Source organism: Mastigoproctus giganteus, chromosome 8 (assembly GCF_048544385.1).
Source record: "Mastigoproctus giganteus isolate SK-2022 chromosome 8, ASM4854438v1, whole genome shotgun sequence".
In the NCBI taxonomy this organism is placed as follows: Eukaryota; Metazoa; Arthropoda; class Arachnida; order Uropygi; family Thelyphonidae; genus Mastigoproctus; species Mastigoproctus giganteus.
In genome coordinates, this window is record NC_143582.1 from 211,198,629 (window position 1) to 211,223,947 (window position 25,319).

The 25,319-nt window shown below is 39.3% G+C and overlaps 1 protein-coding gene across 3 annotated transcripts in view; it reads left to right on the forward strand.

Moving 5' to 3' along the window:
• The window catches only part of LOC150082242 (protein Obscurin-like), an 865,351-nt gene that overhangs the window by 547,609 nt on the left and 292,423 nt on the right, over positions 1 to 25,319 (forward strand). For all 3 annotated transcript variants that reach the window (XM_090379203.1, XM_090379204.1, XM_090379205.1), the window contains one exon: positions 15,277 to 15,515. In XM_090379203.1, coding sequence (XP_090235329.1) covers positions 15,277 to 15,515 — 239 coding nt within the window. The remainder of the gene's footprint in view (positions 1 to 15,276; positions 15,516 to 25,319) is intronic.

Genomic DNA, 25,319 nt, shown 5'->3' on the forward strand with positions numbered 1-25,319 from the left:
AACCTCCTTTGTAACTTGGTTACAGATCAATATGTATCTATCATAGGCTTCTGTATCATGTGTTAATTTGTATGTATCCCATGCATTTTTCTTCTCTGCCACATGTCTCATTAGTCCATCTGACAACCATTTAGGCCTAAACCTTGAACAATATTTCTTAGTTGGTATGTAAAGCCTAGTAGCTTCCAAGATCAGTTCTTTGAATGCTTCCCATTTTGCATTTGCTGTTGGTAACATCATCAGTTGGTCCCACTGTATAGAATTTAAATACTGTCTCAGTCCATCGTAGTCGCCTTTACGGAAGCAATAACCCTTCCCTTTACATCTAATGGTAGTTACCTCTTTGAGTAAATCCCACTTCAGCACACTCTGATCACTGCCACCTAGTGGTTCGTTTATCTGCAGATTCTTAATGCATGAAGAATCACTGCTGTTAATCAAATCAAGAGTATTCCTCCCTCTAGTTGCCCCCCGAACATGCTGATGTAAAAAACAATCATCCAATAAATCCACAAAAGCATTGCTAGTGTGTGAGTGACCAGCCCCCAAATTCCAGTCAATATCTGGGAAATTAAAATCTCCCATTATAAGACTCTGATTTACTGGCCCACTCTATTTCCCTGTACAGTTCCTTAGTATACTCATCAGAGTCATTAGGCCTATAGCACACTCCTACTCTCAATTTTGATATCCCAATGCTTATGTCACACCAAACTGACTCGACACTGCACTGTCCAGCAATGTCCACTGGCTTCACTTCCTTGGATTTTATGTATTTCTTAACTAATAGCATAACCCCTCCTCCCTTCATATCCAGTCTATCCTTTCTGTAGACGTTGTACTCCCCAAATTCCAGTTCTGCATTCCTTATATCTTTGTGACACCAAGTCTCTGATATCCCAACAATATCTGCCTTTGATGTTTTGAGCAATACCTCAAATTCATCAAATTTATTTACTAAACTTCTAGCATTGGTGTACACACCCAAGTATACATGCACCTATTTCTATTATTAGCTACCCTAACACAACCCATGTGTTTTCTTGTACCGCAATGACTCCCAGCAGTCTCTGAAACATCCTGCATCTTGTTTTTCAGGCTTCTGCTCATTCCAATAGAAGCAGTGCAAGAATCTCTTTCACCTCTGCCAGTGGCTACTATTAATCTATTAGTCTTTGTCTCCCCCCAAGCTAGCAGTTTTCCGACCCACCTCGATTTAAACACTGCCTCGATAGCATCAGCAAGTATTCTTGCATCCATTCTATTTAAGTGTATCCCATCCCTGTAGAAGCAATCTCTCCTGTTAACAAGTACAGTCCAGTCCAGGCTGAAAAAAATTCTACCCCTTGAGCCTTGCACAGTCTTTCTTGGGACGAATTGATCGACAAGCCTCTCATCATATACTCCCTCCTATCGTGTCTGGGCAGAATTGCAGACACTTTCAAATTCAACCCTATTTCACGGGTTTTTTTCAACAGTGACCTGTACTTGTTAAGCAATTCTGCCGGTCTCCTACTCTTGATATCATTAGTGCCAACGTGTACAACTATGTCACCTTTTGTGCCCTTAAAAGATGATATCTGCTCTACAACGTCATCAACCTTTGCCTCTGGCAGACATACCCTGGTCCTGTTCCACCTATCCTTTTTACAAAGCATGTTCCCCGTTTCCCTGACAATAGAGTCACCAACAACTACTAGTTCCTTTGGGACCAGCGCATTCTGCCTTGGGGGTTGCTGCTGTGTTACGCGATGACCAACTGCAAGATCTGGCGTTGATGTGGGCAGCTGAGAGCTTGATGGGCCCCTCAATTTAGTTTCTTCGAGGGTATCCACCCTGTCCTTCAAGCTGTCATATAGGCCCATAAGAACGCTGAGTTGTTGCCTGATTTCGATACACTCCTTGCATCACGCACACACAAAGACTTCCCCCATGGCAATATCATGTCCCGCACCTGAATGCTCCACAAACATCATGCAAGCTGTGCATTTTAAAAGGCTGTGATTCAGAAGGCAACTGCCCCCCTCAGTTCTCCTCTGAGCCACAGCACTTCCATTAGCTTGAGCCTTTTGTTTTGCTGCTCTGGTCTGAGTCATGATTTCTTTTTATTTAAATAAAATTTCAATTTCAGTTTATAACCCTAACTTATCTCCCAACACAGTTATAATGGGATATATATTTTTTAGTGTCAAGTATTAATTATCTCCGAGTTCCCTTTACATAACTTCCGTATCAGTTATGTATTAATTAATTATGTTACGTTTGTAATCTAAGTCGGTATATGTATTTAGTTAAAACTACAATTTAAATTCCAACGAAGTTCAACAAGTTTAATAGATTTTACCGATCACTGAAAATATTATAACCTATACTATATTAACACTATCTAGGTTCTGTATATAACGATCGTATGACAAGACAAAGGCGGGAAGTTACGAACGATAAATCTATGGACACTTAAGTATTAACTAACTTTCAAAATCGCTGTCTCAATTCAGAATAAACTAACGATCCTTACTAGGTCTATAAGCTACTTACAAAAAATAATTTGATGTAAAAATATTCAATAAGCGGCTAAATATGGCTAAAAAACTTCTCTTAGTAGTAGTAGTAGTAGTAGTAGTGGCATGTGATGCAAGAAAGCAAATGTATGAGCTTATGCAGCATCAGCCAAAAAAAAAAAAAAAAAATCACACCATTCCCTCCAAATGCCTGTCCAGTTCCTCCTTAAATTTATTCAACCTATCAACTTCCACAACGACAGATGGAAGTTTGTTCCAGCAATTAACCACCCGCTGGCTAAAGGAAAATTTCCGCACATCTATTCTACATCTGTCTTTTCTTAATTTGAATTTATGCTACCTTAGATTCGTAATCTGAACAAGTGGAAGGATCCCATCAGAATTCAGCGTGCTCAACCCATTCAAGGCCTTATATACCTCAATCAGATCACCGCGCAGGTGCCTAGTCTCCAGCCACTGCAATTTGCAGAACTTAAGCCTCCTTGGTAAGAGGATCCCTTCATTCCCCTCACCAATCTTGTTGCCCTTCTCTGTACACGCTCAAGTAAATCTACATCCTTCCTAAAGTGAGGCCTCCAGACCTGTACGCAGTACTCAAGCCGTGGCCTGACCATTGCCTTATACAGAGGGACAACCACCTCCTTCTCCTTGCTAGCAAAATTCCTATATATCATTGACAAAACCCCATGACCTGCCCTGGCAGCCTGTCTGCATTGCTCAGAAAACTTCATATCTGCCTGCACAATTACTCCCAGGTCTTTTTCATTTTCTACCACCTTAAGTGTAGTACCACACAGTTGGTACGTTTCTCTGGGGTTACTTCTACCCATATGTAGTACTTTGCATTTGTCAAGGTTAAACTTCAGTTGCCACTTCTTAGCCCATCTGCCCAAATTATCTAGATCCTGTTGCAGTAGCACACTGCCATTACTGTCATTAACAACCCTGCCAACCTTTGTATCATCTGCAAACTTCGACATTAAGCCTGATATACATTCATCAATATCATTGATAAATATACAAAACAACAGTGGACCCAACACCGAACCCTGTGGGACTCCACTAATAACATTAGTCCAAGAAGAGCAGCACCCATTGATTACCACCCTCTGTCTTCTAGCACTTAACCATCCTTTTATCCATTGTAGCAACTTACCCTTAATACCATTCGGCTCCAATTTGTACAATAGTCTTCCATGCGCAACAGTGTCAAAAGCTTTCAGCGGAGTTGTGACTTGTAACACATGGATACCCTTACCAATACTTTTATGCAATTGCAAGGCCGAGTAAAGAATAAATACACCAAGTTAATCAGAAAATCACAAAATAATGCTATACTACTAAATTTAAATCAAAATTTTTAGAAAAACAATAATTTCAAATCAATAAATAAGAAAAATCCACTTAGCGGCTTTGAACATGTCTGGCCCCTACTAGCCTCGTCACACAAGATTTCTCGTAATCTGCCTAACCTCCTTTGTGACTTGATTACAGACTAGCTTATATCTGCCATAGGCTTCTGTGTCGCCTGATAATTTATATGCATCCCATGCATTTTTATTCTCTGCTACGAGTCTCATTAAGGTGCCTCCATAGCCAGGTGGGAAGGTGCAGCAGTGCGTAGCACACGCTTCTTGATTAGACCGGGGTTTGAGCCAGTCACTACCAAATTCGGAGGATGCAGAAAGGTCAGGGAATGACTACCGCATATCCCGGGGCAATATGGCCTTAGTTGCTAATGCTCCTAAAAACCAAATAACAAACAAACAAACGAGTCTCGTTAGTTCATTTGACAACCATTTTGGCCTAAACCTTGACCAATATTTCTTAATAGGTATGAAACTTTTAGTAGCTTCCATGATTAATTCCTTGATTGCTTCCCACTTAGAATTTTCTGTTGGTAACATCATTAGTTGATCCCACTGTAGAGAATTTAAAAACTGTCTGAGACCACTGTAGTCACCTTTATGGAAGCAAAAACCCTTTCCACATCAGTAAATTCCACATCAGTACACTGTGATCACTGCCACCTACTGGTTCCTTTATCTGCAAATTCTTAATACACAAATGATCACTGCTGAAAACCATATCAAGAGTATTACCCTCTCTGGTTACCTCTCAAACATGCTGCTGCAGAAAACAATCATCCAATAAATCCACAAAAGTCTTACTAGTATGCGAGTGACCAACCCACAAGTTCCAGTCAATATCTGGGAAGTTAAAATCCCCCATTATAGGAGATTCTGATGTACTAGCCCACTCTATTTCTCTGTACAATTGTTCATAGTACTCATTCGAGTCATTAGGCCTATAACACACTCCTACTCTTATTTTTGCTTTCGCAGTGCTTATGTCACACCAAACTGACTCAACAATGCACTGTCCTTCTATATCAACTGGATGCACTTCTTTTGATTTTATGTTTTTCTTAATTAACAGCATAACCTCTCCTTACTTCCTATCCTGTCTATCTAATTGGAATTTGGGGAGTACACATTGTACTCCCCAAATTCCAATTCTGCATTCCTAATATCTGTGTGACACCACATCTCTGATATCCGAACAATACCCGCCTTTGACCAACACTTCAAATTCATCAAATTTATTTACTATATTTCTAGCATTGGTATGCATGCACCTATTCTTATTCTTAGTTACCCTAACATGTCCCATATACCCACCTGTTTCACGATGAGTTCCATCAGTCCCTGAAACCCCCAGCACCCCTCGACCCAGACCACTGCTTATTCTAATAGAATTATAACTGTTCTCATGATTGATCTCAATTATAATTGTTCAAATGAGCTGCAGTAGGCACTTGGTACTTGCTCTAATTAGTAGTTGCATCAGTATACTTCAATCTGAAAATTAGTTTTCCATCAGTATTGTTTTGACCTTTGACTTTTATTGTCCTTGTGTTAGAATAAGAGCACTGTACTGCCATATAAAAATGAGATAATAAATATTTTCCCATTGTTTATATACTGTCTGTGTTGCTAATCCTTAAAGACCATTTAAAGGTTATGTGATTTTAGCATACTGCCATAAATCATGTATCAGTCTGCAAATTTGAAGTGCTTTTATTTTCATTAAAAGGGTAATTTTTTGGACAGAAAAATAGAGTTTAATGAAATGTCAGTGCCAGAAATAAACTTTTTTTTTTTTTTATCTTTTACAGACAGAAGTAGGAATCAAAATACATAATGAAAGGATTAAATCAGTTTTTCATTTGTAGCTTGATGTTTCATTTAAAGCTGCTTATCTGTTATTTTCTACAATTCCTACATTTATATTAGCATTAGCAAAGGGCACATGATATAACAAAGCAAGCTTACAAGCTTATATGGCATCAGCAAAAAAAAAAAAAAAAAAAAACACACACACACACACCCTTTTCATTTCACCTATCCACTCGCTCCAAATGTTTGTCTAGTTCTGCCTTGAATCTGTTTAAGCTATCAACTTCTACAACGACAGATAGAAGTTTGTTCCAGCAATCAACCACCCGCTGGCTAAAGGCAAACTTCCGCACATCTATCCTACAACTGTCTTTCCTCAATTTGAATTTATGCCCTCTCAGGCAATTATTCTGAGCAAGGGGAAGAATCCCATCAGCATTGAGCATGCTCAGACCATTCAAAGCTTTATACACCTCAATCAGATCACTCACAGGTGCCTAGTCTCCAGACACTGTAATTTTCAAAACTTAAGCCTTCCTTCGTAAGAGCAACCCTTTGTTCCATCACTAATTTTGTTGCCCTTCTCTGTACTCATTCTAACAGCTCTACATCCTTCTTAAAATGAGGCCTCCAGACCTGTATAAAGTACTCAAGGTGGGGCCTGACCATTGCCAGGGAATAATCACCTCCTTATCCCTGCTAGGAAAATTCCTGTTGTTGTTGTTGTTTGGTTTTTAGGAGCATTAGCAACTAAGGCCATATTGCTCCGGGAATATGCGGTGGTCATTCCCTGACCTTTCCGCATCGTCCGTATTTGGTGGTGACGGGCTCGAACCCCGGTCTAATCAAGAAGCGTGTGCTACACACTGCTGCTCCTTCCCACCTGGCTACGGAGGTGCCTGAAAATTCCTGTATATCATTGACAAGACACAAATGAACTACTCTTGCGGACTGTCTGCACTGCTCAGAAAACTTCATATCTGCCTGCACAATTACCCCCAGGTCCTTTTCACTCTCTACCACTGTTAGTGTAGTACCACAGAGTTGATACATTACTCTGGGGTTATTGCTTCCCATATGCAGTACTTTAAATTTGTCAATATTAAACTTTATTTGCCACCTCTCAACCCATCTGCTCAACTTTTATAGATCCTGTTGCAGCAGTGTACCGTCATTTGGGTCATTAACAACCCTGCCCGACCTTCGTATTGTCTGAAAACTTGGACATTAAGCCTGATATACCATCAACAATATCATTAATGAATACAGAAAACAACAATGGACTGAACTCCTGGGGGGGGGACTCCACTAATAACGTTAGTCCACGAAGAGCAGTGTCCATTGATTACCACTCTCTTTCTTCTCCCAATCAACCATCCCTTTATCCATAGCAGCAGTTTGCCTCCAATGCACACTGGGCTTCGAACAGACAATTGCAAAAGTGGGCATGCAAGATGACACGTTCAACAGAATTAACAGACTTCCAACGTGGAATGTTAGTAGGATGCCACATAAGCAAATGTTCTGTATGAGACATTGCAGTCACTCTGGGGATCCCTAGGTCAGTGGTTAGTGACATCATGTGCAACTGGAAGAGGAATGGGACTGAATCTGCCAAAAAATGGCCTGGTAAACCCCGAAAACTTACAGAATGGGACAAGAGAATTCTGTAAAGAACTGTTTGCCAAATCATAATTTGCCATTGTGTCAAGTCACACAAACCCTCTGTGAGTCAAGTAGAATACGAAGGACACTCCATGATATGGGTTGCAATGGTCGTGCAGCTGTTCATAAGCCATTGATTACCTCAACAAATGTTAGACTGCGATTAATACTGTGTAATGAGTGCGAATCCTGGACGGTAGAGCAGTGGAAAATAGTCCTATGGACAGACGAGTTGAGGTTCACACTCTACCAGTCTGAGGGCTTTCCTGGGTGTGGTGAATGCCAGGTAACAGTTCCTTCCTGATTGTGTCCTCCCAACAATGAAGTTTGGCGGAGGCAGTGTCATGGTATGGGGATCCTTTCATGGTTTGGCTTGGCCCATTAGTCGGTATGGACAAAACCATGAATGCTGTGGAATACCAGGACAGCCTGGACAATTATGCACTTCCAACATTATGGCAATACTTTGGGGAAGGCCCATACTTGTATCCGCAAGACACCACACCATGCTATGCTTCTTGGGTTGTAACAGAATGGTTTGAGGACATGGGTGTGGAAAAGTTGGATTGGCCAGCCCAGAGTACTGATCTGAACCCTATCAAACATCTTTGAGATGTATTGGATTGTCGGGTATGTACACATCAAGATGGCTCAAAGAACAAGGCTGAACCAGTGGCTGCATTAAAGGCCAAGTGGAGGAACATATCACTTGACATTTATAAAAAGCTGGTTGAGAATATGCCACGAAGATAGAAAGCCATCATAAAAGCAAAAGGTTTCAGCACAAAATATTAATTGACACAATAAAAGCTCTTTTTTGTCTAAAGGCGGGTGTCTAGATATTAATGGTAGGGCATTGTATAACGAAGCATATTTCTATGCATTATGGACCCTTGATCAAGAAGTTGATTACTAATAATGATTGAAGAAACAAAGTTAAAAAAAAATAAAATGTCAGAATGCTTTCCTCATCCTCAAATAACCTAATAGCTTGGAAAGTAGAAATTAAGAGCCCAAGAAGTGAATGCACATAAATGCTAATGTCTTTTAAAGTTTATGCAAACTCTTATTTGAACAAAATGCTTCTATATCACAACTGACTGACCTTCATTGACTAATTCCTGCACACTGAACAAAATGAGACAGAGGCCCATCTTTTTGAAACAACACCTGGCCAAGTAGTCCTAAAAATTCCACTTGAGGTGCAAAACATTCCTATAACATGCTATAGGAATAACTAAGAACTAAGCTCGATGTTACACTCTTGTAAAGGCCTCCTTGTCTAAATTATAGGGGCTTCTTTATAAGTAAGTTTGTGGCTTGCCCATAGGATAATCTCCAGTGGATTGAACACAAAATATTAAATCTTGTAGAAGGTTTTGAAGGAGAGCCTTACATAATTCTCCTTATAATTTATGTGCATGTGAATGATTTGTCAGTAATGTGGAGTTGTAGTTCACTGTAGAGTTGGAGATGAACTAGATTTTGCTATTTCTTGATGTGCTATGCATAGAATAGACTGATGAGTAACTACCTCAGTTTACAGGAAGGATATGCAAGCAGGAAAATTTGCTAAGTATGCTTGCTGCACCAACATATGGGAGGTAGCACCATACATGATATGTAGACAGAATTTTAAAAGTAGTTGAAGTTAAAGCATATTCAAGCACACGCATCACAATTTCAGTGGTACATGGACATGCTGATCATTAATAACATTTGCCACTTACAACTTTCTTGTAAGAAATTATAATCAATATCTTTGTTAAGCAGAAAGTATGCTGCTGATGTTTATGATGATTGTAGTGACATTCAGAAGAGTTAGCCTGGACTGTGATGTTAGTTAGAGAGGACTTAAGAATCACACATTAGGTGGGGGGGGGGGCTTGCTGCCAAATTTGGAGTGGAGATTTGGCTGTAGCAACACATTATTAACAAAAGTGTCATCATTAAAATCCAGGTAATGCCCAGATAACTGACTGTGCAACAATCAACAGTGCTTTCATTGGGCTGAAGCATTATGTATCTGCAGCACAAGACCTTCTCCCCCCCCCACCAATGTCTGTTAATATTAATTAACAAACATGGTGGGGGAAGAACTTTAGCCCTGTGTGCAGCATGCCATTTTGTTTGACAGTCTCATTATTAATTGCTGATGATCACATGTTCTTAATAAACTCTTCTCAGTGGGCAACTTCTTAAATTCAAACCACCGTATCTTTTTTCTTTTTTCTTTTTTTTTTTTTTTTCAAGAAAACCCCAAACACATGAAGTATTATAACCTGTAGTACTTAGTACTGTGCATGGCTTAGAGGTAGAGAAGATGAAAGAAGATATTTGTTGACATTAGACTTGAACTTCTGTAAACTGTAATTTTCAGGAAATACGTATGAAGGAAGGTTGTTCCAGAAAATGGCAGTTGAATGAATAAATGAGGAAGATGAAAAGTTAGTTCTGTGAGTTTGAAGTTGGACAATAAATGGATGTTGGCTGGTGGTGGCATGTGTTCGGACTGTTTTGAAAGAGAGAGCAGGAATTGTTTTTTTTTTTTTTTTTTTTTTTTTTTTTTTTTTGGTTTTTAGCAGCATTAGCAACTAAGACCATATTGCTCCGGGATATGCGGTGGTCATTCCCCGACCTTTCCGCATCCTCCTTATTTGGTGGTGACGGGCTCGAACCCCTGTCTAATCAAGAAGCGTGTGCTACGCACTGCTGCTCCTTCCCACCTGGCTACGGAGGCGCCAGCGGGAATTGTAGAAGCCAATTCAGAAGTACAATGCCCATGGAAGCATTAGCATTTTTTAGCATTAGCATTAGTAGAGGCATTTGATGCAAGAAAGCAAGCTTATGCAGCATCAGCCAAAAAAAAAAAAAAAAAAAAAAAAAAGTAACATAAATAAATAAAAATAACCACTTCCACTTCACCCCTCTGTTCGTTCGAAATACCTGTCCAGCTGAGCCTTAAACTTATTTAGGCTATCAACTTCCACGACAAGGGATGGAAGTCTGTTCCACCCACCAACCACCCGCTGGCTAAAGGCAAATTTCCGCACATCTATCCTACATCTGTCTTTCCTCAATTTGAATTTATGCCCCCTCAGGTGATTTTTCTGAGCTAGAGGAAGAATCCCATCAGCATTGAGCATGCTCAAACCATTCAAGGCTTTGTACACCTCTATCAGATCACCCCGCTGGTGCCTAGTTTCCAGACACTGTAATTTGCAAAACTTAAGCCTTTCTTCGTAAGAGAACCCCTTTGTCCCATTCACCAATCTAGTTGCCCTTCTCTGTACTCTTTCCAGCAGCTCTACATCCTTCCTGAAATGAGGCCTCCAGGCCTGTATACAGTACTCTAGGTGTGGCCTGACCATTGCCTTATACAAGGGAATAATCACCTCCTTATCCCTGCTAGAAAAATTCCTATATATCATTGACAATACACCATGAGCTACTCTTGCAGCTCGTCTGCACTGCTCAGAGAACTTCATATCTGCCTGCACCACCACCCCCAGGTCCCTTTCATTCTCTACCACTGTCAGTGTACTACCACAGAGTTGATACGCTGCTCTGGGGTTGCTGTTTCCCATATGTAGTACTTTACATTTGTCAATGTTAAACTTCATTTGCCACCTCGAAGCCCATCTGCTCAACCTTTCCAAATCCTGTTGCAGCAGCATAGTGTCAGTAGTGTCCTTGACAACCCTGCCAACCTTCGTATCGTCTGCAAACTTGGACATTAAGCCTGATATACCATCATCAATATCATTTATAAATACAGAAAACAATAAAGGCCCCAATACTGAACCCTGAGGGACTCCACTAATAACATTAGTCCACGATGAGCAGTGTCCATTGATTACCACTCTCTGTCTTCTCCCCCTCAACCACCCCTTTATCCATAGCAGCAACTTGCCTCCAATGCCACACTGCTCCAATTTGTGCAGCAGTCTTCCATGTGCAACAGTATCAAAAGCCTTTCTAAGATCCAAGTATATAATATCAAAGTTATTCCCTGCATCCAGTTCTTTTGTGACTGCATCATAGTATCCAATCAAATTGGTCAGGCAAGACTTCCCCTTAACAAAACCATGCTGTGTCCTAGCTATAACTGAAGTCTTGTCTAGATGATCCTGCAGTGCTTCTTTCACCAGTGCCTCCATTAATTTTCCGGGAACAGAAGTTAAACTCACAGGTCTATAATTACTTGTGTCAGCCTTTGATACCCCTTTGTGAATTGGGGTCACATTTGCACATCTCCAGTCAATGGGTACCTCCCCTGAGTCCAAGGAAGCTCTCATAATTATGGCTAAGGGTTTGCTTACCTCCTTTGCTGCGTCCTTTAATATAACTGGATAGATCCCATCCACCCCAGGTGCCTTTCTTGTGTTTATCTTCAACAATTTCTCCTCCACTTTGCTCTCAGTTATTACAAGATTCTCTAGCTTACTGCTAGAATTGAATACACCTCTGGCATTCCCCTCGCTGAATAACTCCTCATGTGTGAATGTCGATGCAAAATATTCATTTAGTTTGTTAGCTACCCGAGCAGGGTCATCAACAGTTGACCCATCGATCTCAAGTGGACCAATCTGATTCATCCCCTTCCTTCTAGAGTTTACATAAGTAAAGAACTCTTTGCTGTTTTTCTTCGCATCCCTTGCCAAGGATCTCTCGTAATCTGCCTTCGCCTGCCTAACCTCCTTTGTAACTTGGTTACAGATCAACTTGTATCTATCATAGGCGTCCGTGTCACGTGTTAATTTGTATGTATCCCATGCATTTTTCTTCTCTGCCATATGCCTCATTAGTTCATCTGAAAACCATTTAGGCCTAAACCTTGAACAATATTTCTTAGTTGGTATGTAAAGCCTAGTAGCTTCCACGATAAGTTCTTTGAATGCTTCCCATTTTGAATTTGCTGTTGGCAATATCATCAGTTGATCCCACTGTATAGAATTTAAATACTGTCTCAGTCCATTGTAGTCGCCTTTACGAAAGCAATACCCCTTCCCTTTACCCCTAATGGTAGTTACCTCTTTGAGTAACTCCCACTTCAGCACACTGTGATCACTGCCACCAAGTGGTTCATTTATCTGCAGATTCTTAATGCATGAAGAATAACTACTGATAATCAAATCAAGAGTATTACTCCCTCTAGTTGCCTCCCGAACATGCTGATGTAGAAAACAATCATCCAATAAATCCACAAAAGCCTTGCTACTGTGTGAGTGACCAGCCCCCGAATTCCAGTCAATATCTGGGAAATTAAAATCCCCCATTATAAGACTCTCTGATTTACTGGCCCACTCTATTTCTCCGAACAGTTTCTTATTATACTCATCAGAGTCATTAGGCCTATAGCACACTCCTACTCTCAATTTTGATCTCCCAATGTTTATGTCACACCAAACTGACTCCACACTGCACTGTCCAGCGATGTCGACTGGCTTCACTTCCTTGGATTTTATGTGTTTTTTAACTAATAGCATAACCCCTCCTCCCTTCCTATCCTGTCTATCCTTTCTGTAGACATTGTACTCCCCAAATTCCAGTTCTGCATTTCTTATATCTGTGTGACACCACGTCTCTGAAATCCCCACAATATCTGCCTTTGATGTTTTGAGCAATACCTCAAATTCATCAAATTTATTTACTAAACTCCTAGCATTGGTGTACACACAAGTATACATGCACCTGTTCTTTTTCTTAGCTACCCTAACACAACCCATGTGTTTACTTGTAACCCAATGATTCCCAGCAGTCTCTGAAATATCCTGCATCTTATTTTCCAGGCTGCGGCTCATTCCAATAGAAGCAGTGCAAGAATCACTTTCACCTCTGCCAGTGGCTACTGTTAATCTATTAGTCCTTGTATCCCCCCAATCTAGCAGTTTTCCGACCCACCTAACATTGCCTCGATAGCATCAGCAAACATTCTTGCACCCTTTCTATTTAAGTGTATCCCATCCCTGTAGAAGCAGTCTCTCCTGTTAACAAGTATCTCTTGAAAAGTATCTCTTGAAAAGGCATGCAGCAGAAACAATACATCTATGAGGTAGAGAGTGGAGAGACTCTGTTAGAAATTATTCATTAATTAACCTAACTGCCCTCTTCTGAATTTAATCTAGAAGCCTTGGAGAGGTTTTGGGAGCACCACCCCAGATGTGGGAACAATATTCCATTGTAGGGCGGATTTACGATTTGTACAGAGTGAACAGCTGTTTGGAAGAAAAGTAACGCCGAGAGCGAAAGAGAAAACCAAGTTTTTTAAATGCAGAGGAAGCAATATTTGTAATGTGCTTGTGCCAAGAGAGATTAGAAGTCAGGGTAATCCCCAAAAGAGATATGTCATTTTGCCTACAAATCGGAGTGTCACTAAAAATAAACATAGGAGCAGAAGAATCCTTTTTGTGAGATATAAGACAGGACTGAGTTTTAGAAGGATTGAAATCAACTAAGTTGTCTTTGCCCCACTGGAGAATTACGTGGAGATTGGCATTTAAGGAAATGGTAGCGGATATTCGAGAAGTTGAAGCTGATTGAGCAGGGCAAGGTTTCTCAAACTGGAAAGTGGAATGCAATGTTCTACCATCAGCAAAACTATAGATAGGATTTGCGGTCAATGGAAGAAGGTCATTAATATACAAGAGGAAGAGTGGGGGACACCAGCATTAGTGGAGAAGTTAGAAGACAGAGAGCCATCTACCATTACCCACAGTGAGCAGTCAGAAAGAAAACTGGATAACCAATTACAAAAAACAGTTGGCAAACCATAAGATGGAAGCTTGTTTAGAAGACCTTTATGCCAAACACAGTCAAAAGCCTTTGAGATGTCAAGAGCAACTGCTTGTGTTTCACCAACTTTTCCATTGAATTTGCCCATAAATGGGTAACATAAGCCAGAATATCACCAGTGGATCAACACTGACAGAATCCATACTGGCGATCGTTGATCAGAGAGAAGATTTCTAGATAGTTTAAGAGTTGGTGGTTAATTGATTTCTCCATTACTTTAGAAAGAGTAGAAGTAATTGCAATGGGATGATAATTGGATGGGAGGGATTTGTCACCCTTTTTAGGAACTAGCTGGATATGAACAAATTTCCAAGCAGAATGAAAAGTATCTAACTGACTCATGTTGAATAGTATATGCTTATTAAAATTTATCATGTATTTCTTGGTTTTTACTGTTTATTTCCAGGTTTTTATCTTTGTACTATGTTTTATATTTTTTCTCTAAATAATATTTATTTTTCCATCTGCATAGCGTATTTTAATTTCATGAACCGGTTTATTCTTGAATATCACATTATTTCAGCCTTACTCCATTGACTGTTTTTTGTTAATGGAGTAAGGACTTTAAATCTCTTATTATTGTTGTCAGTTAAGTATTTCTTCAGCTGGAAACCACTTTTCAATAGTTTCTTAGTTTATTAAAACACATATTAAAACACTGTTTTCCAGCCTTATCACCCTCTGCTTTTTTTATGTTATTTTAAAAAGATAATGATCAAATAAATCCTTGTTTTAGAAATTACAGCATCATATTTTGATATAACAGAGTTGTGTTTTTAATTATTTGTATTAATAACTGACTCATATATTAATAATTCATAAAGATCACTTGTTCTATACAGAGAGTGGCAATGGTTCAAAATATTGATATTGAACACATAGGTTTTACTTGTATGTTTTGTGTGCATGTCTGTACAAATTGGAGCAGTATGGCATTAAGGGCAAGGGGTTTTTTTTTTTTTTTTTTTTGACTGATGCTGTATAAGCTTGCTTTCTTGCATCACATGCTCCTGTTAATGCTAATGTGTGCATGCCATGCATGCATGTCTATGTGTGTGTGTTTATTCTCCTAATTTGTCATTGGTATTTTATTTTAATTTTCTAATTTGTTATAGGTTCCAGTGACTAAGCCAATAAATCTGTCTTGTAAAGTGAAAGGACATCCAAGTCCAGATATTGAATGGTATTTCAATAGTGACTTAATAGAACCAGGACACAAATACAAAATGCATTTTGAGAATGGTTTTTGTTCACTAGTTATAGACAGTCCAAAAACATTTGATGCTGGAATCTATGAATGTAGAGCCAAAAATTTGACAGGAGAGGATCGTTCAAGAGCTACTGTCACATTTAGGTATGTCATAGGAAAGCTCTCTTTTAGATATGTCATTATTAGAATTATTTTATTTATTTACATTTAGCACATAACAGGTTGTTGCCTACAACAATGTGCAATATTGTATATTACAACAATAAAAGTTTTTTAACACAATAGATAGTTTAAATTAAATAATAAAACTAATTCTAAAATGATAAAAGCAATCAATGAACCCAAAGTTATATATATATGCAGCACATTATAAAATGATAAAACAAATTATATTTTTTATTAAATTGTTAAATAACAATTCTAAGTAAGAGTGAATGACAGTATGTTGGCATATATTTTTTTTAAAATGCTGTATTAAGGTAAGTTGAATATAAACAGTTTAATGATGATGACAGTTTACAACAATAGTAAAGAGTGGAGGTAGGAAAAAAATTACAACAGGAATTTCAATGCAATTATAATTATAAAATTAGGGTAGTTATTGAATGGATCTATTTTGTATTTGTCTATTAGACACAAGTTGTACAGTGGGCAGTGATAATCAGTTCTAAAACTGATTTTGGAGAGGGGATTGCTGAGTTCTTTTATTTGGTATTCTGAAGTAAATCTCTGTTAGGAGGTTAAAGTTGTTACATTGACTATTTAGAATTTTATAAATGTTTTAGACCTTGTATTGGTCTGTTTTGAAAGCAGTTTGATGTTACATTTAACTAGATAGGAGTAGTGGAGGTTATCATTATAGTGAAATGTCATGGCGTGGGATGTGTGAGGTGTGGCAATAAAGTTCCCAGACCAGTGCAATAAGAAGAACACAAAGTGAATGAGCTCAAAAATGGTTTTATTTTTATTCAAAGTAATCACCACCTGATTGAATGCACTTATAACACCATTCTAAAAGTTTCTGAAAAGTGTCAGTGAAGGCATCCAAAGATATGATGTTCAGTTTGATGGTTATGCTTTTCTTTATGTCCTCAACATCTTGAAAATCTCTTTTCTTTGAGAGCAGTTTCCACTTTGGGAAAGAGGAAGAAGTCTACTGCTACTAGATCGGAGGAGTAGGGTGCATTGTTGATCTGTACAATATCAGAAATGTCTTCACAATAAATGCAGACTGAGTGGGGCATTGTTTTTCAACAAGAACCAGTTGCCTTTCTCTTGAAATTATGGCCTCACCCAGGAAATTTGCTTCAATGGGCTTTGAAGCACTTGTACATAGAATGCAGCATTGACTCTCTCCCCTTCAGATACAAAATACTTTTGTAAACAAAACTTTTTTTGTCTTGGAGATGATTTTGAAGCTTGCTGTGACACTTTGTCTCTGGGTTGTAGTGAAACGCCCAACACTCATCTCCAGTGACAGTATAGTCGAGAAAATTAGGGTTGTCTTGACATGTCTGAATGAAGTCTTCACATGATGACACACTTTGTTGCTAGTGCTCCTCATCCATAAGGCTGTGCAGTGCAAATTTTGCACAGACCTTCCTTTTCCATAAATCCTCATGCAAAATTTGATGAGTTGTCTTCTTATTGATATCCAACTCATCAGCCATCATTCTGAGTGTCAAGTGACGATCCCTTGCCACAATTTCCCAAAATTTTGCAACTCTGTCCTCATTTCATGACATTGACAGATGCCCATTTCTTGGGTGATCACATCCATTTTTGAATTGCTTATACCATTCAAACACACTGGCACAACTTAATGTTTCATCACCCTAAACAGCTATTAACATTCCATACATTTCTGTTGCAGATTTTCCCAGTTTAAAACAAAATTTGATATTCGTTTGTTGCTCCATTGCAAAATCATGACATGGAACTCTAATGCTACTAACAAAACTGATTGTTACTTGCAGCCTGTCAGTCTCTGCTGGACAATTTCTGTACCACTATGCACTGGAGAAACGGCGCCTCCGTAGCCAGGCCTCGGGCTTGGATCACTGTACTGCAAAAACCTTTGGAGGTGCAATATGGCCACAGAAGCCGATGCGCCAACAACTACCAAATCAAAAAAAAAAAAAAAAAAAAAAAAATCTGTAGCCAGGTGGGAAGGAGCAGCAGTGCGCAGCACATGCTTCTTGATTAGACCGGGGTTCAAGCCCGTCACCACCAAATACGGGGGATGCGGGAAGGTCAGGGAATGACCACCGCATATCCCGGAGCAATATGGCCTTAGTTGCTAATGCTCCTAAAATCCAAAATAACAACATAACAACAGCACTGGAGAAAGTTTGAGCTACAATATACCACTTATGTTTATTTTCAACTCATTGAACATGACCGCAACAGCACCATTCTGGGAACTTTATTGCCACCTCTGTTATTTTAATGCTCTGGTGTTTGTATCTTTCCAGTTTTATTGATAATGTTACTTGAGTATAGTGACCTCGTGGGTAGCACAGTTGGTAGGATCTCCATCTTTCCCACACCAGGTTTTTCCACCTGAATTTGAGTCCTGTTGATGACAGGAGGAATTTTTAATGGTCTTTTTCACATTGTGGCTGAATTAATCAGTCTCACTCAGGTAAGGGTAGCATGGTTTTTTCTCCCAGAAACTTAGATTTTTCATCCAGCCATTGGTAAATTGACCTCAGAACACATGCAATTTACAGGCAATGCACAAGGAGCAATATGGCCTTAGGCACTGATGCTCCAAAACACCCTACCACAACAACAACAACAACATTGGGAGCATGTGAGAAGTATATAGCATTAATGTTAGTTTAGAAATTTTCAAAGGGGAATCAAATGATTTGATGAATCAATTTTAAGCTTGTTTTATTATATTATGTACACTGATGAGCCAAAACATTATGATCACCTACCTAATATGATGTCGATCCTCCACGTGCAGCCAAAACAGCTCGTACCCGGTGAGGCGTGGATGCTACAAGATTTCTAAATGTGTCTTGTGGTATCTGGTACCAACACGTTACCAGCAGATCCTTTTAACTCCTGTAAGGTCCATGGTTGAGACACTGCAGATCAGAGTTGCTGTTCCAACACAAACCACGGATGCTCAATGGGATTGATGTCTGCTGAATTTGGAGGCCAGGGCAATACCTGGAAGTCTTCCTCATGTTCCTCGAACCAGTCTCGAACAATCTGAGTTGTGTGGCATGGCGCATTATTCTGCTGAAAGATGGCACCGCCAGAGGGGAAGACCATTGCCATGAAAGGGTGTACTTGGTCAGCAATGATGTTTAGGTAGGTAGTAGACATCAGAGTGCCCAGCACATGGATGACTGGACTCAGGGTATCCCAGCAGAACATTGCCCAAAGCATGACACTGCTGCCACCGGCTTGTTTTCATCCCACAGTGCATCCAGGCACCATCACTTCCCTAGGTAAACAACACACACGTACCCGGCCATCTATGTGGTACAACAGGAAACGTGATTCATTGGACCAGGCGACCTTCTTCCAATCACTCGCGTGTCCATTGTAGGCGCTGTCACCAGTGAACCATGGTTAGCTTGGGCACTCAAAGCGGCCTGTGGCTACACAGCCTCATTTTCAGCAGGGTTTGATGTACTGTGTGTGTTGTGACACATTACTCCCATCACCAGCATTCCAATTACCAGCAAGTTGTGCCACAGTTGCCCTTCTTTTGCCATGTACCATCTGGGAGAGCCTTTGCCCACCTCAAGTATTGATGAGACGTAGTCATCCAGCACCTCGCTGGCGTTTTGTGGGTTTCCCCTCCTCATACCACTTTCAGTAGGTACTAACCACAGCTGACCGTGAGCACCCCACCAGCTGTGCTGTTTCAGATATGCTCTGACCCAGTTGTCTGGCCATTACAATTTGGCCTTAGTCAAACTCGCTTAAGTCTGCTTCCTTTCCCATCTGAAGAACAAGATTAACACTGATTAATGAAGCTCAGTATCAGTACCATGTCCCGACCCACGCACACACCGTAGTTCACCTGCAGTTGCTTCACTTTGCATAACGACTCGCTGGTCATAATGTTTTTGCTCATCGGTGTATGTGTTATTGCTGGAGCAGTTACTTGAGAAAGTGATTCGCAAATCTTGTATAGTGGTTACGTGATGAGAAAAGTTTAATATTGTCAGCCTAAACAAGAAGTTTAACAGAGGGAATGAAATATAAGTCAGATCATTTACATATACATTGAATAATAAAGATATCAGAGCAGCAGAGTTCTGGGACACACCTGTATGGACTGAGAATACCAGAATAATTTTGTTAAATTTAATCTGATAAAGTCAATTAGCCAGGAAAGTAGAGAATCTGTAATTCTATACAATTGTAGTTTAAGTTTTAAAAGGGTACAATCAACTGAATCAGAAGCCTTAGACAGATCAGTGTAAATTATGTCACCCAGTTCCCATCCCCCATCAATTACTTTAGGAAAAAACTGCCAGAAGGCTAGTTGTTAGTTGTCACTGATCTATGCAGGTTAGATCTATCTAACCTACTCTATTTTAATAATAAATAAAAAACAAAGAACAGTAATCTATATTTACTTTCTCTATACATGGTCTTTCTTTGATAACTAAGTTTCTTTCTTTATTCAACCTATCATGGTAATCGCATATCAATAGCTTTAACAGCATTTCATAAAAAACAGCAATCTTCTTTTTATCATCTTTACATTTATTATCTGTGACTACAAATTTTTTGGCTTTCCAACTCTCAAACCAACCATCTTATTATAATAGTATGGGCTCTGTATCATAACAAAAACCTTCTCATTTAATCTTTGTGTATAAAAGTTTCTTTTGGCTTCCTCGCTCTGGTAGCTAACAGAGTGGTTATGATTGCTATTTTTTCCCCACAATGTGGAAAAAGGGACTGATTTCAAGTCTTGTATAGGTGGAACTTTTATGGGTTTTTTTCAAAACATTGGGGTTAATCTATCTGATGGAATGTTGTGAATTCAGTGATTAGGTTGCATGGTTTTTTCTCACAGAAACTTAATGTTTTGATCATGCAAAAACTTATAAATTGATTACAATATACACTCTTTACAGGCACAATGGTGTGGTGCAAAATCTATAACAGCCACACCTGGCCTCCTGTTTCTTAATTCATCAATCCTAATGGAGTAATGCAGGCTTCAACAGCCATCCATAAAAAAGAAGGAAAAAATATGCCTCATTTTTTACTTGTTTCTTCTAAAGAGCATCCAGCTCTGTACAAAACAAATCACAAATTACAAATGTGTCTTACTGAGAAATATTGTTTTCACATCTGGTGTGATGACCCAGTGCTTCTTTAAAACTCAGATCTATTCAAAATAGAGCAGTCAGGTTGACCAATGGTTACCAGGAGGATACCCCAAGAAAGAAAAACTGAATAATAGATAATATTTAATGGAGACCAGTAGCAATATAGGAGCTTGGATAGGAAGATCAGACAAGACTGTAGAAAGGAAAAAAAAAAAAAAAAAAAAAAGGATAAATAATAAGTGGAAAACCTGAACTGAAATTTTAAATTCCTACAAGGGAAATTTTCTGAAAATTAAATGAAATATTCCTGAATAAAAAGGAAGCAATTGTTAAAAGATAGCTATCAAAATGTTTTGTGAACAAGGGATATCTTCAATGGTCATGTTGGATATAGGCGGAAACTATATGATAATGATAGAGAGAGAATTATCAAAGAGCAATAAATGAGCAAGTATTAGGAACTTGCAAGACAGGTTGCAAAGAAAGAAAAGTGAATATTTTCCACTTTTCTTTCTTTGTAGAAAAGAAAGTGGCTCCTCTTCGGTGGATGAGCAGGCACTCACCAAAGTTACTTATTTGAGATAGTGCAATATCATGGCAACTCATGAAGGTATTCACAATATGAGATGTATATAATGATTCCAATCGTATAACTTTTTAATAGTTAGCTACAAGCAGATCTGATGCATTTGCATTAACTTGTAAGTTTGTTCTCTCTGTATTAATACTGGGATAACAAGTCATATTCTCTGCAGTCATATCATCATGCAATTATTAGTAATTTATGTAGTCCTCTATGGCAGCTTAGTCAGCATGATACATTACTTGTGTGCGTGGATGCCTCTGTAGCCAGGTGGGCAGGAGCAGCAGTGCATAGCACATGCTTCTTGATCGGACTGAGGTTCGAGCCCGTGACAACCAAATATGGAGGATGTGAAAAGGTCAGGAAATGACCACCGCATATCCCCGGAGCAATATGGCCTTAGTTGCTAATGCTCCTAAAAACCAAATAACAACAACAACTTGTTTGTAGAGATCTGAGTACAGTTTCCATTGACAACTAGAGGAATTTCTAAAGTCCACTTCAATTGAGGCTGTAGTTAGCTAGTTTCAGATAGAGGAAATGAAGTTTGGCAGCCTACACAATATGCAAATAAGCTTCTGAACAACCCTCTGTGGACAGAATATATTGCTGACCTCTTTTTCTACCAGTAATTCTTGAACATCTTCAGTAATCATATCTTTTTTTTTTATTTTTTTAGGAGTATAGGTGACTAAGGCCATGTTACTCTGTGTATATTGTCTATAAATTGCATTTGTCCTGAGGTCGATTATCTGTTTTGCTGGACGAAAAAATTGAGTTTCCATGAGAAAAAACCATGCTACCCTTGCCTGAGACTGACTAACTCAGTCACATTGTGAAAAAAAAACCCATAAAAATTCCTCCCATCATCCTCGGGATTCGAACTGAGGCCTTTTTCACCCAGTGCCGGGGGGGCAATTCTATCAACTGTGCTACCCACGAGGGCTTCAGTAGACATATCATCAAAACCTCCCCCCTCCTACCGACATGGCAAGTTCTACTATCGCACCGATTCCGTTTTCTGCCTGTCTGACTATATTTCCTGAATGAACTGACTCTGGCCATATGTTTTTCCACATGCATTTAACGTTGACAGTTTTACTTCTTTCAGCGATAAAGCTATGATTCTGATACAGTCCACAATTGAGAAATGTTTCCATGCCTCCATTACTTCAATAGATTCAGAATCGATTTTTTTCCAAAATCCATTTTAATGATTTTCTGATGTAATGAGCTTTAAAGGTAGATATAATGCCTTGATCTAATGGCTGAATGAAAGAAGTTGTATTAACCTATTACAACTGTGGTGGTAGGAACATAACTTCAACATTTGGATGTCTTAAATCTTTTGGATGGCCTGGTGTGTGCTATCCAATAGTAATAAAACTTTGAAATCTAGATTTTTCCACAAGCATAGAAAGTAACACGGGAATATCCCAACAAAATAAATACAGGGATTTCTCAATAATTTTTTTGACTAGCGAGTCAACAGCTGGGATTCAAAAAGAGTGGAAATGTTGAAAAATTACATCCAGCATAATAGCAGGGTTTTCCCCACACAAAAGCTCAAAAATACCCTGTTATGCGATGTTTACCAAAATTCTCTAACCGTGTTAGAGCGAAACCGTGTTGCGTGAGGATTGCCGCAATTTATCAATTGTGTTAGAGCGAAACCGTGTTGTACAAGTACAGTGTTATATGGGGGTTGCCTGTATAATTATGTTAAGAACTAGTTATGTATAATTATTAGCAATAAAAAATGCTCAGCATCTCTACCAGCTCTGTATAACTGGAAAATTGAAGCCAGCTGACATCATATGAGTCTTAAAATCACCAAGGAAATTTGCTTCCCTAATAGGTAAGTTAGACCAGAGGAAGCAGAATATCAAAGAACAAAAATCAAGTTCTGAACTGAATTATTGTATTAGGAGAGCAGCAAAGAGAAAATTAATTTGGCAGAATGTTGCCAGTTTAAGATTAGCAGCTCTTCCTCTGTCTGTCTTCCTAAATAAAATTTTACTTCAGTAATTTTAGAATTAATCTGTGTTGTAAAATGCAGAATTATTAAGTAAAACTGGCAAAGCATAGTAGTACAAGCATGTTTGAAGTGTCACATGTTTAATTGTTCAGTGAACTTGAAACTGGAAGTATTTCATAGTGTTTTTTTAATAAAATTTTTGCTATTTTAAAAAGAAGATGTTGTTGTTGTTGTTGTTGTTATTTGGTTTTTAGGAGCATTAGCAACTAAGGCCATATTGCTCCGGGAATATGCGGTGGTCATTCCCTGACCTTTCTGCATCCTCCGTATTTGGTGGTGACGGGCTCGAACCCTGGTCTAATCAAGAAGTGTGTGCTACGCACTGCTGCTCCTTCCCACCTGTCTATGGAGGCGCTTAAAATGAAAAGTTGTAAAAAACACATTTTTGAATTTAAGTCGAGATTAAATTTTATAATTTTAAATATTTTTATTTATTTTAAAAATTTAATTAATTTATTTTTTTTTATTTAAAAAACTAAATAATTATATTTAATAAGTGTTGCAGTTTGTTAAGAAAAGGTCAGCATTGGTATACTGCAAACAGAATTTTTAAAAAAATCAAAAACTTTTTTTTTTTTCAGAAATAAAAAAGAAATAGCTGGATCCAACAGGCCCACCTATTTATGTTTAGTGTAAGTTATTAGTGGTGGCTAAAGAAACTAGTAGTTGAGAATCTGTTAGAAAAGTACATGACATATGGAGGATTATAGCGGAAACTGGACGTCATTGAAATTAGAACTGAGTTGACATATATTCATGAAATTAATATATGCCAACTCAGTTTTCAGTTTGGTTATTCTTTTTGATGATCAGTTTATATTGTGTATACTGGCAAGGTATGCCCAACTCGTTAGCATTAGCATTAGTAGAGGCATTTGATGCAAGAAAGCAAGCTTATGCAGCATCAGCCAAAAATAAATAAAAAATAACCACTTCCACTTCACCCCTCTGTTCGTTCGAAATACCTGTCCAGCTGAGCCTTAAACTTATTTAGGCTATCAACCTCCACCACAAGGGATGGAAGTCTGTTCCACCAACCAACCACACGCTGGCTAAAAGCAAATTTCCGCACGTCTATCCTACATCTGTCTTTCCTCAATTTGAATTTATGCCCTCTGAGGTGATTATTCTGAGCAAGAGGAAAAATCCCATCAGCATTGAGCATTCTCAAACCATTCAAAACTTTATACACCTCTATCAGATCACCTCACTGGTGCCTAGTCTCCAGTCTCTGTAATTTGCAAAACTTAAGCCTTTCTTCGTAAGAGCACCCCTTTGTTCCATTCACTAATCTTGTTGCCCTTCTCTGTACTCGTTCCTGCATCTCTACATCCTTCTTGAAATGAGGCCTCCAGACCTGTATACAGTACTCTAGGTGTGGCCTGACCATTGCCTTATACAAGGGAATAATCACCTCCTTATCCCTGCCCCTCGACGTGGGCACCTGTACGTGGTGAGGGGACCTCCCAGTGATGCTGCTGGTTTTCCAGATTAGCATCACTGGGATCCAACGCCCATACCTTGGTTCCAGGGTTGCATCTTTGGAATCCGGCGTGTGCAGCCGTGCGCCGCGACCCGTGGAAGCGGAAAGGGGGATCCTGGTGGTTGAGGGGCCCAGCCTTAATACACCACTTTGGCCCCTGCTTCGACAAGACGGGCGGTCCCGGACCGGCTCGACTGGGATCAATCGGCGGGTGGTTTTATACTGCTAGGGTCAACTGCATTCCAATAAGTCTCCCTCCCTTTGGTCCTGGGACGGGATAAAGACTTATTGGTAATGTGGGTATGGTGTTCTAAGCGAACTCGGCGTCCCATTCGTGTATGCAGTACCTGCTAGTTCACGAGTGGGCATCCCCTCGTAGGGCTCCGTGGTGGGTGAGGTACTTAGGCATCAGACATTTTTTCTTTACTCTCATGAGTAATTTAAATCCTTCTTCTGGGGCCCCAACAAGGACCCTACCTAATCGATCAGATGAGAGTGAGAGCAATTCTGCAAAAAGAGCCAGAACTGA